Raw genomic sequence first — 16,012 nt, 5'->3', positions numbered from 1 at the left:
AAACAAACCTTGCTTTCAAACAATAAGGACACCTTGAACATGAACAAGTACACTGTTGGAACCAAGCTCATTCTACATAAAACCAGCTGAGCTGCATCCACCCAAACCCTGGGAGCACCAAACATTCTGCTGCCATCCAACAGGGACTCAGTTTGGATCCCAATGGGAATTGCTCGATTTGAAGCAAAAGCCTTCATGCTCACCTCAAGACACGTGACATCTCAGAAGGCTCATGAGGTTCGATGCAGCATTAGATAAGCAATGGCAATCAGCCACCATGCTACAGAGTCAGGCCAAATTCCCAAAGAGCCACCTTTCCACTTCCCTGGCATAAGAGCTGATCAGAGCACCATCCCTGCTGGAGCTCACATTCAAGCTGTGCTGAGGCATCTCAGTCTTTCAGTCCCAGGCCCTTTTCAGTATCAGATTAAACCCCATTGTTTTTAGAAAGGAATTTAAAAATCAAAATCTTTCCAATCAGAGATCATAGAGCTGGTTATCAGAAAAACTCTAGTCCAGAAGAACGATGTGTCCTTTCTATCACCACCAAAAAGGAGCTAGATATCTGTGGTTTACAAGATCAGTTACAAACCTAATTAGTACTCTCCAGTGCTTACAGTGAGAGAATTCTATACTATTCTAAAAACAGCTTTTGGAAAAAAATAATAAATACGTCAAAATAATCACACCGGGCGGGGGGGGGGGGGGAACCAAACACCCAAACAAAACAACTTTCAAACATATTAAGTCTCACAATACCCAGTAACTCACTGGGGCCATTTCTTGCCCTAACTTCAGCATCAGCAGCCCAGCTACTGTCAGCTTCTCATTTTGATTAAACACTATGAGCTTCAAAGGAAAATAAACACTATTAGAAGGAGGAAAGGAACAAGATGGAATAAAAGGTAGTTCTGTTATTTTCCTGAAGTGGAGGTTCCCCCTGCATTTTATACTTCCTAATGATAATGGAGAACTTACTGCATTGTTTCAGCATGTAAGAGGGCTTAGAAAGAGAGATGCAGAGAAACTTTTTAACGAGGTCTGTAGTGACAGGACAAGAGGCAACAGTTTTAAACTGCAAGAGGGTAAGTGAATTTAGATTAGACATCAGGATGAAATTATTTACATGAGAATGCTGAGACACTGGCAAAGGTTGCCCAGAGAAGCTATGGATGCTCCAACACTGGAAGTGTTCAAGGCCAGGCTGGATTGGGCTTGTAGCAACCAGGTCTAGTGCAAGATGTCCCTGCCCATGGCAGAGGGGTTGGAACTAGATGATCTTTAAGGTCCCTTCCAACCCAAACCAGTCTGTGCTTCACACAAAAATCTTTTAATAAGATTTTACCTAGGTGTTAGATATAGCATACAAATAAAAGAATATAACAGTAACTGGCTTTAGCACGTTCTCTTTCAGAGAAAACCTGTGACTTTCACAAACTTCTTGTGATTCACACACCTCTCATTAAAGTTTCTCATACTTTTTGATTTTACATTGATAGCTGACACGCAACTCTGCAGAAGCTGGCCAAACTGACATTAATTTCAGCCACTGAACACTTCTCCCAGAAATACCTTCTCATTGCTTTGCCACTAACATCTCCATCATGAACTCTCAGACAGTACAATCCCCAGCCAGCTCCACTCGCTGTCAAAGTCTGTGATAAAGTGCTTTAAGTTTTCTTTTTCTTGCCACCCTGCAACATCTGCTATTTTTTCTTAGTCCTTTTGTAACTTGCTCTATGCTGCATGACCCTATTCTAGCACAAGCATTTTCTGCTTAGAGCAAAAATCCCTCTACATCAACAATTTGTCTTTAAAAAAAAAAGGAAAATAAAACAAAAAATAGAAGTTTACCCATGAGACAGTCTAAAGCCAGGAGCCTTGGTTCTGTCAGCACAGAATTGGTCCATCTGGAAACTGCCCTGGACCCGCCTGGCATTTTTAGAGTGGGCAAGTCAACAGTGCATTCTCCAAGAGGTGACTCACCACACATTTTTATTAAAAGATAATGTCTAATTTTACAGCCCAGCAAGAATAGCTGAAATAATTAGAAAAATGAACTACTGAAAACTGGAAAAAGAAAAAAAAAAAGAGAGGTTTTTCCTCCCAAAGTATTAAAAGTAATGAGAAACTCATTGCCTTCTAACAGTACCCATCTCAAACAACAGCTTCTCAAGCTGGCTCCAGTACAATTAGCAAGATACCTTGTGATGGAAATTAACCAGTAAGAGCAGAAATCCTTCCCAGCAGCCTGCCCTGATGCATTAAAGATGCAAACTATGCATGCCTCATTTTCCCACTCCAGCTTCCCATAATTTTCTAGAGCACATCCTAGTGTTCCCTGTGTATGATAGAAAACACTTCAAAATTAGAAGTGTATCCATTTTCACTTCCCTAAAGCAAATCATTTCCACTCATACCCTACAACTGTATCCTAGAGATGACACATAATCATTACCAGCCAGCTGGGAAAACAGTTATTTTAGTGATACATTCCTCAGTGCAAGTATTTTAAACCAACTCTAGAAAAAAGCATCCAATCATGTCTTCTCCAATGTTACCAGAAATACTTCTCAAAGTCAGCTGAAAACTTCATAAATACTAAAATTGTAGATCTGATTTATCCTTTCACTTCAATAAACAGGAATTGTCAGATTCTTCCCTTCATAGCAAGACAACATGAAATAGGAAGTATCAGAGTAAAATCTCTACCACATACAAGATGGTATTTGATACCACCTTGTAAGGCTGCAAGAAGTCGAAACGTTTTACTTGAGAAGGCATATTAAGCAGAAAGTGATTTTTTGTGCTCTTTGCTATTTCCTTCTGTTTGAATAGAGCTCACTGCAATACAGCTGCAGGAAAGGCAGCAGACGTCTTCACAAACGTGAAAAACTGCTCTTCATTTAATATGTAGAGAAAACCAGGAATCTTAGAGGGCACAAGGGAATGTACTCTAAAAAGCACACCACATTTTCTTAAGTCATGACTCAGACACTGTTCCATATATATTTACACCTCTTCCTCTGCTCCTTCCCTTAAGTTAATTTTATAACATACATTTGGCAAAACGTCCAAGGTGAGTCATAAAACACTGAATAAAACAAAGCCATGCCAAAAAGCTCTGAAGAACAAAACATTGTACCTCATTTAGTTCAAATCCAAGGCACCAAAGAAGCAGTAAAAGTACTACAGGGTCAATACTGCACTTATAGGTTTTTTACTTAAAATTTCCACTAGATAATTAGCTCACAAAAGTGTGTGAAGCTGAAGATCCTGTTGCTTATTTTGCTTAGAATTCTTTTTACAAAGTCATTAACCTCCCCTCCAAAGGAAAACAAATAAACAACAACAAAGTCAAACAAACCCCTGTATCTGAATTCTACAAGTTTCTTTCCTTCAATATCAGGATGCCATGTTACTACAAAAGCTTCAGCTCCTCCTGCAGATTTTTTCCAGGACTCTCCTAGCCAAAGAGGACAGCATGATCATAGCTCCAGGTTATGAATTCATGAGTTACAAAAACAACAGTGTCTCTGAAAGCCTTTTGGGTTTAAACCAAGGGAAAACTCCTTTCAGGCTCTTAAAAAAACCCCTGCAAAAATGTTTTGATAGATGGCCTACAATTTGGCACATATCTAATTCAGAATGAAAATTAGCATTTCTGCAAACATGGCAAGAATATGGTCTTGAAATAAATTTATGGAAACTTAAAAGCATGATTTGAAGCATGTACAAAGTGTTCCCTTCATCTTTAAAAACAGGCATGATGAAATAGTCTGAATGGTCCCAGACTGGGATCCTGCAAAAACCACAAAATAGGCTTAGCATTAAAACAGGGACAAGTGTTCCTACCCGATTTCATGCTGTCAGGACAGGCCACCCTAATTACGGCATTAATTAAGTTAATATCCTTTTGAGTGCGGACATTTTTGTCAATACAAAAACTGAACAGAGTATTGAAAAGCACAAAGAGAAATCCTTATGCAATGGATTTTTACAAAAGCCAGTCAAAATCGCAAATGCTCAAGGGCAGCCTACAATCTCAGTCAGACAGTTTTAAAGGAAGATAAAATTGCTTCATTAGTTTAATTATGTTCCAAAAACTAGGAGATCAAGTCCTTTAAACATCCATTTGTAACTTGAATTTAGGAAGATATGCTTAAATCCTTCTAAGGTCATGATTTAAACCTGCGTGGCTCACAATACTTCTAGTCACAGAAAAACAAGGTTTGAAAAGCTCTCTGGAGGTCACTTATTCAAACTGGTCAGAGCAAGGCTAACCCTTCAAGTTAAACCAGGTGACTCAAGAAACTGTCCAGCTAAATTTTGAAAGTCTTCAAACAAGGGAGATAGAACAGCCATCCTGGACGCCATTTCTGGTACTCAATTCTCATAGTAATGTTTCCCCATTATAGTCAGTAGGAATTACTGCTGTCCTAACTTGCAGCCATTGATTTACATTTTTTCACTGTGCCTCCAAGGAGAATATGGCTTTCTAATCTGCAGGCTAGACCAAGTTCTTGCATACCACATGCACGAGCCTCCTAACCACACTCATCTCTCTGGTTTGCTGGCATCCTCCTTGCATTTGAGGCAAGGGAGGAGCAAATCTAGACACTGTATTTTAGAGACAGCCTCTTGAGTGCCAAATAGTGGTGAACAACCCAATTCCCATGATCTGCTAGACACTACCCTCCTCGTGCCACCCAGCAGACAAGGAGGTTGTTTCCTCCTAAAAACTGGATTATGCATTTGTCATTTTGGAACTCACTCCCTGAGTACTGCAGCACATCAACCATCCATCCCTCATTCACTGTGGGTTTTTTTACATACCTGAACACAACCTTGAACACTTGAAGAACACAGGTTTGCATGAGCGTTCCTACCAGGCTATCCTCCTGCTTCAGTCCCAACAATTCATCCCCTGTACACCCATTTGGTTGAATGTGCCAAAGGAGCTCTCAACAATGAGAGCTGTAATTTATATTTTACTTTTCAGAGTCCGCACTGAAGCACCCAAATCACCGTCATACCTGAGGAAAAGACTTCAGGACTGCCCTAACACTCCTCTTTTAACCTGATGGTTGGCTAATCACCAAATATGCAGCTTGGGAGCAGCTACAGCATGTGCTGTGTCTTGCAGAATTAATTGATAGTAACACAGAATGATCGGTATTCAAAGAATTTGAGGAGGGAGCAGAGGCCTTACAGGAGGTTATGAAAAGCTGTCTGGGGCAAGGGATATCCTGCTGCTTTGGTCAGGAGACAGCTCACCCCAACACAAGTTCATAGAAAGCTCACCCTCACCTCCACTGTCCTCAACATATGCACTTGAAATAGTAGTTTGGATTTCAGAAATACAAAAAGAAAGCCTTCTGACTGCCCCCACATCTTCACCACCACCATGCACAACCCTGGCGACTCAACTATACACACACAAAAGAAGTAAAATCAAGATGAGAGAAAAAAATCAGCAATATAACCTCAGCTTTTTAAAAGACACAGGTCAGGATTCACCACCTGGGTCACTGCTCAGAACTGCAATCGAATGACACAGCAGTGTATAGCACGATCCAGCAGCTCTGCCTTGACAGGAAACCAGCATGGTCTTCTTGATGCATGGAGGATGGCAAGCTCTGTCCTGTTCTGCTGACAACACACCTTATGTTTCATAAACAGCTTTATTTCATGTACTATTCATCAAGCCCATAGCCCACTCTTCAGATAGAGTCATCTGAAACTCTACCGACAGGCAGCTTGCAAACCCAGCTAAATCTGTGAAGTCTTGTATTAAAAATCCTGAACGAGAGGATGTCCTTCACTTAACCACTTCAGAAACCAAACAGATGGGCTCTGCTTTTCAGGAACGGTTGCTTTAGTCATTCACAGAGAATAGAGTTTCTTGCAGCAATTCCAACAATCTGAGGATGAAGGAGTGACCCTGCACATCCTCTCCCTACTCATTCCCGTACCCCTGCCTCTTCCCTTGTGCTGGTCTGGCAGTTACGCTGCTCCAGGGTGTGCCGGTTTAGTTAGTTGCCAAATCAGCCAGCTGGTTCCCTTCCAGTTGGATCCAACTCAGGCCAGTGTCTTGAACTAGATCATCCCATGGACACATGATCACTAAATCTGCCAAAAGTGAAGATGAAAGAATGCACTGATATGTGCATCATCCAGGGGACTGAGCATATCAAGAAATAATGGATCTAGCACTTCCCTTGATAGTTTGTTCTAGGAGTTAGTAACTTCTCCAACAGAAACATGTTTATATGTGTGCAAATACCAGTAAAATTTACTTTAAGTTTTCAGGTGCCTTATTCTAGTTAATCTTGCATTCATTGATTTATGACAGTATTAAATAAATCAAACTCCATAAAAGCATTTAAGTGATGGGAACAATAAAGTCCTGCCCAACTGTGGAAAATCAGAATACAGAAAGACACAGGCATATTTTTACATACTGTGACCAGTCTTCTTCTCAAAACACATGCACTACTGAGGACAACCAAAAGCAAAATCCACAGAACGCACCTCAGTAACAAGTTCTAGTTGTTTAGAAACGGTTTGCTCTTTAAAGGAATTATTAAACCAATATGAAAAGTTAAAGGCACATTTGATAAAGGACACTTGACTGGCTTAAAATGCATGGGGAAGGATGGCAAGGAGTGCATTTTAAAGATCAGGAACAAAAAAGCCATGAAATAATCAGTTTGCTGGATCATGAACCAGAAAAACTTAGGTAAATTCAGTTTGGACCTAGTGCAAAGTAACTGCAGGCTAAAAAGGAAAAGGAGACACAGCCTCCCTTCCCTGGCTTCTGAAATACAGTCCCATCTACTCTCCTGCAGTCAGAGCAAGGACATTCTGCTTGCTGAGATGACAGCAAACCTGACACAAGTGCTTCTTCCTCACCAGCCAGCTTATCAGCTCACAGCATGGCCTCAAAACCTCAAAACCAAAACTTCAAGGCCATGGCAAGCCAGGAAGAGGCATCACAAAGCTTTCTCCACTTTTGGCAGGAGCCTAAAGTTATCCTGAAGCACAGTGGGAAACTGCACCCAGAGGATGACTGCAGGACAAGAGAGATGACATGCGAAGCAGCCTTAAAACAAATCCTTTCGTAACTACAGATACAAATTCAAAGATTAAGTGATGTGACTGTCATTTACCAGAGACTGAAAACTTCATTAAACTAGTGGCTTTATTTCTTCAAGCAGCAAAGATGAAGACTTTCCTCCCCCCAGTCCCAAAGATGCATTGAGAGGAAGTGACTTGAACCATTGAGAAAGTTGCTTATCATTCTGCTTTTGTATTTTTCCTGAAAAATGAAGAAATTATGCAGTGTGGGGGAAACAAAAACAAAACCAAAAAACAGCAAAACCAACAACACTAAGCAGAATTAAGGTAAACTGGTATGTTTCCAATAAATCCACAATTGAACTAAAGTGCTGCAATTGGAAGACAACAATTTCTATCGGGCATGACTTCCGTGACTGCTGTTAATGTGCTGCAGGTAACACCACTGTAAGCAGCATTTTCCCCCTCTTCCTGCTTCCATTCCATCTTTTTGCAACCAGAAGTCTAGTCTCAGTCTCTGGAGAACAAGCCTGGCTGAAAGCTAATCCAAGAAGACAGGGAAGCTTCAGAAGATTCAGCTCATACAAGCAAGGGAAGGCAACAATTCTCACTAGCCAGAGGTAAGTGAAGAGTGAGACTTGATTTCAGCATCAGCTCAAAAAAGATCAAGCTACATACACAGTCAAAAACATTTGACTAGGACTGACCACTTAGCAATTTTATCCAAGAGGTAGAAGCTGATGACTTAAGAGTCTTCTCTAAATAGTAAGTCAGGCAAGTTTCCAGGAACTCTGGCAAAACTGTCTTCTTAATTTAAACCAAAATAAAAATCATTAATAACTCCAGTCCACAAAAACATTCACATAAGCTGAGACATGACTGCTGTGGAAGCAAAATTCTTTTTAAAAATGAGATTACTTAGTACTGCTTAATTCTGAAACCAGTTAAGTACCCTCTACTGTCAAAAAGTATCATGTTCATGGTGATTTAGGTACTATTAAGAAAACATGACCTTAAGTCACTTAAATAATTTAAAATAATATATGATCTGGTTTAAGTAATAGAAGTGAAAAAATAAATTTTGAGTTACTTTAACAATACTGTTAATTTTAAACTCAGAGTTTATAATTACAAATATCTTCAGCTCTAAGACACACAAGCAGACAGATCCCAGCTTCCTTCACCAGAGCTCAGTGGGGAGCTCCAACTGCAACCCTCTCCTGTAACATCACAAGTCAGCACCACCCAATTTGCTGAAATTAAAGGAAAATTATTTTTTTAATAATTCAGAATATTAAGATTCCAATTTATTCCACTGAAAGCAATTCTATGTAATACCCTGAGCATATCACAGGCAATATAAATTCCTTTAAGAAAAGTTAACTTATTACTCTAAATGACCTCATATTATATCCTCTCCAGTGTACATCACCCCAAAAGCAGAAAGATTTAACACACTTGGCAACAGATACACATTGTGACTACTTCTTCAGTCTTATTTAGGACTCTGGCAATGGCAGGTCTGAAACTTTTGAGGAAACACAGATACAGTGTTCAAAAATATCTACAATGCATTGCTTTCTTCATTCAAGAGCAACATTTCATATTGATTTTAGATAAAGAAAGTAAATTCTGCATATGGCTACAGCAATCAAACATAATCCCACCCAAAAATACTTCTTGGCATTAGTCAGAGAAAGTAACTAGCTGTGCTGGCATGACATTATTATTCAAACGAATTTAAGTTTTCACTAAGCAACACAGAATAACTCATGGTGAGAGGAACCTGCAAAGGCCATCTAGACAAACATCTTGCTGAAAGCAAGGTTAGCATAAAAATTAAATCTTGGGTCTTCTGTTTAACATAGCAAGGATCACTCTAGAAAAGAGGCAACTGGACGGGCAGTTTTAGTACTTCAGTCCTGCTAACAACCAGTGTGATGGGACAGCCAAGAGTGATGTGCAAGCAGGGTTACACTTACACCATCACAGCAAGGAAGTTACATAAAACTATTTCTCATCACTACAAGCCCAAAAGATAAGAGGCAGCAAAGGCATGGGCATCACTTTCACAGGGAGAGGGGCACATTTTAGATCATTAGCAAACTCACAATTTAGAGCAGAAGAGAAAAGAAGCCTTCACAGCCAGGGAAGAGTTGAACGTAATTTAACTACATCACAAAATAAAGGAAACCAATTTAAAACAAAGCCAAAAAGCTTTGAAATGAACAGATGAAACGGGCTAAAGCCCTGTAGTGGACAGAGACACATTTTAAGTGCCCCAGTTGTAATCACAGGCTGGAGTAGCTGCTCGAAATGGCTACACCCCAGATCTACTAGCAACAAATTTCATCTGATCAACTCACCCACTTCTGTCAAGATGACCCAAGTCACTTTAAGCACTTCGATTGCTGCTCTTTCCTAACAAGTCATCTTTATGAAACGGTGTTAAGGAAACACTGGATCAACAGTCATAGATGACAGCATCTCCAAGGAAGCAAAATGGATAGGAAGAGCAAAGCGATGACAGCTAGAGCAGGACAGACTGGGCAGCTGCCCCATTGAGCCCCAGACAATCCAGCATGCCCAACCACACGTTTCCTGTGTTCATGCAACAAAAACCCAGCAAGGGACAAAAAAACCTAACAGAGACAGACAACAGAGTGAAGGAGGCCAGTAAAGATAAGATACTTCAAAGAGAAGATCCTACATAGCTGAAACAAGAACTCCAAGAACCATTAGGAAAACAAAATAAACCAAGACAGCAAATACAAAGAAACTTTGCAATCTGAAGCTACCAAACAGTCATCCACCATTTCTAACAAATATAGGAGTCAGGTAGAACAAGCAGCAGCTTTTAGGAAATATGCCCACTGGAAGGACATTTCCTCCATACCCTCCAGCCCCTTTGTGCTGAACAGGGACTCTCACTGCCACAGGCAGCTGTGGAAGACAAGAGCCTCATTCCCCTCTGTACAAGTCCCTGATGGCCCATCCCTATCTACAATAAAAAGTGCTGGGAGAACAACAAACATCTTTGAGTAAGTCCATAAATTACTAATTGCCAGATCATGAGTTTTGATAAAAAAATTAAGAACTTCTCATGACGGACCTGCTTTCCACATCCTTCTCCTCCCCACCTGCCCCAAAGACAAGACTCTTGGCACAGCAGCTCTTACATTTTTGGAAAAACAAAAAAGGCAAGAGCTGAGCTGACAGAATCTTCAGCACCTTTTGATGACGGGATTTCTCCTCCACCTTGACCCAAACCCAGTATCCATCAACTCTTCCCAGTTACTCTTCCAGAGGTCAAGTTTTCATCACTCCTCCCTTGCAGTTTTGTCTAGAATAAAGGAAATGGTAACAAGAAAGCATTTCGCTAACATCGCCAGTACAAGTACAGTTGGTCTGTCAACATCAGGCTCACCAAGCACCCTAGTACAGAAGGGTTGCAATAACTGTACTTCTGATTAAGTCATTTTACTTTTCAGTAGTTTACTGTGCATGAAGTTCAACTCTACATTGCATCTTAAATACTTCTTGGCAAAAATAACCAGTGGATAGGCTCATCTATCCCATCTCATTTGAGGGTGTTTGGAGCGGATTTCAGAGAAGGGGATGGGGCTGTTGGCTTGGTTTAGTTTTGGGTTTGTTTTTTTTTACTTCAAGATTTGTTCCCTGATTTATGTTTTAATTGGTTCCTGTAACACTACTAGCAAATTCTGAAACAATCTGTCACTGCCTCTCTGGCAATACATTAAAACTATTCAGTCTGCTTACAAAAAACTTCAAGGTTGGTTTGTTTGTTTTTTTCCTGTTGCAAACATGAAGGTGAAGACAGCAAAGGGCTTTACACAAGCTTAATGTTCAATGAACTTACTAAATTGTTTCTGTAGATCAAATATCTTTATATATGTTTATGTATATTTATACTCATTCTGTTAACAATTAAGAAGTATGTCTGTCTTCCTAAAGTATCCCACCATAAAATTTTCTACAGATGAAATGCAGCAAATTCAAATGTAGTAACTTGCAGGCACCACAAATCAAAGCTTGCACAAATTTTAGGGAAAAAAAAAAAAAAAAGAAGGAAAATACATACAGCTAAGAAGACACTGACAGAAGCCCAGAAGATTTGAGTGTATCACTGTGGCAATTTATCAGCTGTTGCTGCAATCTTTCATTCTTAGTTATGAAGCCACACAAAAATTATTTTGTATGACACTGCAAATTTAGCTCAACAATCCTGTTAACATGTAAGTTGGACAGTCAAACCACTTCTCAACTATAATTAGAAAAGTTATCTGTTACTGAGTCACAAAAGTAAACTGGACAAATGTTACAATCCATGGAACTCTACCTCCCTCTAAGTGGGTATCAACCCAAGACAGAAAAAAGATAATTCAATGAAATAAAGTGGTTTTGTTTGGTGTTTTTTTTTCCACAGAAGATCTGAATACACTTTTTCCTTCATCTGTTTCCCTGTTTGTAGAGCCATATATTGAATCCACATGATTAGTCTAGCACAGAAGGCAAATAATTATAATGATGGAGCTTAAGTGTGTAACTGGGCATTACTACTAACTTCACGTGGTCTACTGTTCGTCACCCCTGGTAACATTCTCCGACCCATCTTTCAAACACCTGAATGACACGTGTTCTTGCAACATTAACTTCCAACTACTACAAGACCATAAAAGAACCTGTTCCAAGGCATTTTGTATTTCTGCCCTCCTCTTTTTAGTTCCTCCAGAGTCATACTGTCCTATTCTTACTTCTCCATAAATCTCAGAAACCCTCCCATTTGTTAAGCAGATACCCCAACAGTCCCCTCTAAGCCACCTCTTACACGTAAAAACTCTTCCATAAGCTGACATAAAAGACAAACAATCTCTTATCAAGAGCCAGCTCTACCATGATGTCAGTAATAAAATAATCAAATGTCTTCTCAAGGTAACCCTGAGGCCATCACTAAATACCATGTGTGCAGAATTCTTTTACCACTCTCATTTTTCAAGATGTTTTACTGTATATTCCTCCCCACTATCAGTCACAAGAAAGTAACACTTGAAAGTCTGAATAAAGGATAAGACCTTCACAGAATATCTATTTAAAAGGCTCGGGAATCATTCTGCAATCCTTTATAGATGTTTGCCAGCATTCTGGCAGGAACAGATCTCTAACTGCCCATGCACACAAATTGTTATGGTTATAACAACCCATACAATAACAATACTTGACACAGAGGGTATGTACACACTCAATTCAGACACCTCTGGAGCAGTAATAACATGCTCGCTACTGTGATCAGAAGAGGCCAAGGAAGAAGCCACAGTCAAAAAAAAAGGAAGGAAAAAAATACATAAAACAATGTCATAGACTAATTATTAGTCATAAACTGGACTTAACAGTCTTACACAGTATTCCTAATTGTATACTAATAATTTTAATAACCCAAACCTATCATAAGTAAATCCTCAGGTATTGAACATTTCAGCTTCACACGGTCTGAGTTCAGAATGTCTCATCAGCACACTAAACATCTACACATTAGGAACTACCAGGGCAGGCCATGGCAATGACCTGGAGAGACACTTCTCACTTGCAACTACGATAGTGCAGCCCAAAGAGAAACAGTAATTCTCACCTATTCTGAACAATCACAAGAAGCACCAAAAAGTGAGTTCCTGAGAGTCTGGTTTGTCTCCAAACCTAAACCACAAGTTTCCCCTCATATTTTCAGATTTCATTTAAGGATGTTTTGACCACGTACTACAACTTTCACCAAGATGAAAACACTGAAAGCATGTCTTTACAACCAGGAGCACCACAAGTCGGGAGATGCACGTATTGTTTCACCCAACTGCACGTCTGATCTGTACACCACGCACATCTTCCCTCCTGCTTATGGAGAAGGAAGTCAAGTTACCCAAAACCCAGGTGTCCTTCCAGGTGAAAATATTAAACTGTACTCAAACGTGGCACATTCCCACACAGCATGAGCACACACACACACACATTTCACACCACACAGGGAAGCCACCACCACGTGCACTCTTACACATCCCCCTCCAGACACAAATTAAGCAGCTGATGCGATGAGACAGGACAGCAGAGAAAGGAATGAAACACGAGCGGAGGTAAGAACACCAGACCGAGGTGGTCAACGGACCTTCCCGGACCGCAGATGGGGGGAACCGTGAGGAGGAAAGGGGGCTCTGAAGAGCGCTGCTGAAGTCACCCTGTCATCCTTCCCCACGCAGACGCTCTTGTTACAACTCAGACCCAGCACAACCGACTGCCTGAAGCGCAAACCTGAACTGGCACACGACGAGAAACAGGAACACCCCGAGACGCCGCACGCTTTGCTTTTTTTAAACCAACACCTTGCCGGGAAACGGGTGAAGGCGCAGCTCACGCTGAAGCTGGGTTCAAACAAACAAACAAACAAACAAAACAACACAAAAAGCCAAAGGGGCTGGATTTGATCACCAAAAAACAACTTTTCCTCTCCAGCCAAGCTCCCTGCAGCCGGCCCCGCAAACCCCGCTCCCCCCACCGAACACACGCAGCCCCCGGCGCTGCCCCCCGGGACCGGCCGGGCGGGCGGGAGGGAGGGAGGGAGGGACGGGGCGGCCCCGGCTTCACCCCCGCCCCTCGTCCCGCCGAGGAGGCAGCGTTTCCCCGCGCACCTGCGGGCACCTGCCGGGCCCGGCCACCGGCGGCAGCTCCTCCAGCCGCTCCGCCGGCCCCCGCCTCCCGCCACGGGGAACCGGCAACGCTCCTTCCCCGGGGGGCTGCCCCGAACCGCCGCTTTCCCGGCCACCCCCTAAGACAAAGGGCGGCGGAGGCAGCCCCGGGGAAGCGGGAAGAAGGGGAAGGGGGGGGGGGGGGGTGTTGGGGGTCAGTCTCGCCGCCTCCCGCTGCGGCAGCCCACCCTGCCCCGCCGCGCTCACCCATGCTGCGCCCGCCCCGGGCTCCGGCGGAGCGGCTGCGGGTCCCGCCGACGCGCTCAAGCCGGGCACGGCGGCTCCATCCGTGCCGCGGCGGGGAGGAAAGGGGCGAGCTGCGAGCGGCCGCCGGCCCGGGACAGAACCCGGGGCAGAACCCGGAGCAGAACCCGGGACAGAACCCACAGCAGGACCCGCCGCTCCCGCCGCGCCCCGGGCCAGCTCCGGCCCCGGCGGCCCCGCCCCCGCCCGGCCCCGCCACGCCCCGCCCCGCCCGAGGCGGGGGGCGCGAAATCCCGCGAGAGCCGCCGCTGCCGGGCGGGAGGCGGCCCCGCCCCGCCCTTCCTTCAGCCTCCCCTCAGCTTCCCTCTGCTTTCCCGCCGAGTCTCCCGCTCCGGGATTTCTCCTCAGGCCCTCCCGAGGAGATTTCCCTTTGGCCTGAGGGGAGCGGTGCGCGCTGCCTCTCCCCGCACCGGCCCTGCCCGCAGCTCAACCCCCCCCGCCCCGGGAAGGGGCTGCCTCCCGGCTCTGCGGCCCCTCGGCGTTCCCGGGGCTTCCCCGGCAGCCTCCGGGATGAAGCCAGCCGGCCCTGCCAGCAGGAGCCAGGCCCCTTCCCCCTGGCTCGGGGGAGGAGGGATGGGAGCAACCAGGGAGGCCCTGGGGAGGAACGTGGACGTGTCCCCCTTCCAGGCTGCCAGCCCGGCCATGCGGGGCTTGTGCTGCTGCTTCTGGAGAGTTTATAAAATAAGGGTGGGTTGGTTTTGGTTGTCTGGTTTGTTGGGTTGTTTGTGTTGGTTGGTTGGTTGGTTTGTTTTGCTTCAGATGTACTTAAGAAAAGGGGGTGGGGGGGGGGAATGTTCACAGCTATATCAGGCTGCCAGTGTTTAGGTTTTTGTGGGAAACTTGGGAATGAGCGAAAATGAGTGCTTAGAAGGAAAACGATTTAAAGAAGGAAAAAAAAAAAAAAAAGTGACCCTGAGGCCAAAAGGACAAGTAAACATGGTCTGGTTTTGATGAAAATCAGGGAATATAACGCAGCAGGGCTCTCTGAAGTGAAAATACTCTCTCTTCCCTGCTGCAGACATCCTTTTATGAGTGGTCCAAAAAGCCGTTTCAGCCAAGCTCAGGACAAAATTAGCCTAAAAAGAATGTCAAGTATTTCCAGGAGCCAGCTTTTGCCTTGCATCTTTCTCATGGCACATACACAAAATTAGTGGGTTTATGAGTACTGAGGGCAAAATGTGAAGTCTGAGGGTGTAAACAAGCATATACCGTATTGTAGTACGGGTTAGGAGTTGACCTGCTCGAAAGTAACGTCCGTGGAGAAGGACCTTGAGGTCCTGGTGGACAAGAAGTTGTACAGGACAGCAATGTGCCCTCGTGGCCACGAAGGCCAGTGGTGTCCTGGAGTGCATTAAGAAGAGTGTGTCCAGCAAGTCAAGGGAGGTTCTCCTCCCCCTCTGCCTTAGACCATATCTGAAGTATAGTGTCCAGTTCTGGGCTCCCCAGTTCAAGAGGCATAGGGTTTTACTTGAGAGAGTCCAAAGGAGGGCTGCGAGCATGATTAAGGGACTGGAGCATCTGCCTTATGAGGAAAGATTGAGAGACCTGGGGCTGTTTAATCTGGAGAAGAGTAGACTGAGAGGGGACCTTATTAATGTTTATGAGTATCTGAAGGGTGTGTGTCAAGAAGAGGGAACCAGTCTCTTCAGTCATACACTGTGATAGGACAAGGAGCAATGGACACAAACAGGAGCATGGGAATTTCTATCTAAACGTGAGGAAAACAACTTTACTGGGAGGGTGACAGAGCACTGGGACAGGCTGCCCAGAGAGGTTGTGGAATCTCCTTCTCTGGAAACTTTCAAGACCCATCTGGTTTCATTTCTGTGTGACCTGCCCTAGGTGGTCCTTCTCTAGCAGGAGAGTTGGACTCGATAGTCAGAGATCCCTTCCAACCCTTACCATTCCATGATTCAATA

General features: G+C 43.6%; 1 protein-coding gene across 3 annotated transcripts in view; it reads right to left on the bottom strand.

Annotated features, from left to right (window-relative positions):
* CD2AP (CD2 associated protein) overlaps positions 1–14,247 on the bottom strand; it is an 83,000-nt gene extending 68,753 nt beyond the window's left edge. For 2 of the 3 annotated variants that reach the window (XM_051614932.1, XM_051614934.1), the window contains exon 1: positions 7,173–7,207. In XM_051614932.1, the coding sequence (XP_051470892.1) occupies positions 7,173–7,191 (19 nt within the window). In that variant the 5' untranslated portion in view covers positions 7,192–7,207. Of the gene's footprint in view, positions 1–7,172; positions 7,208–14,036 lie in introns of those variants that run through there. The other variant, XM_051614933.1, reaches the window with a different exon arrangement.
* Between the last annotated feature and the right edge of the window lie 1,765 nt (positions 14,248–16,012).

This window comes from Apus apus, chromosome 3 (assembly GCF_020740795.1).
Source record: "Apus apus isolate bApuApu2 chromosome 3, bApuApu2.pri.cur, whole genome shotgun sequence".
Classification (NCBI taxonomy): domain Eukaryota; kingdom Metazoa; phylum Chordata; class Aves; order Apodiformes; family Apodidae; genus Apus; species Apus apus.
The sequence above is the reverse complement of the archived record's forward strand: the minus strand, read 5'-3'. Positions and strand labels throughout refer to the sequence as shown.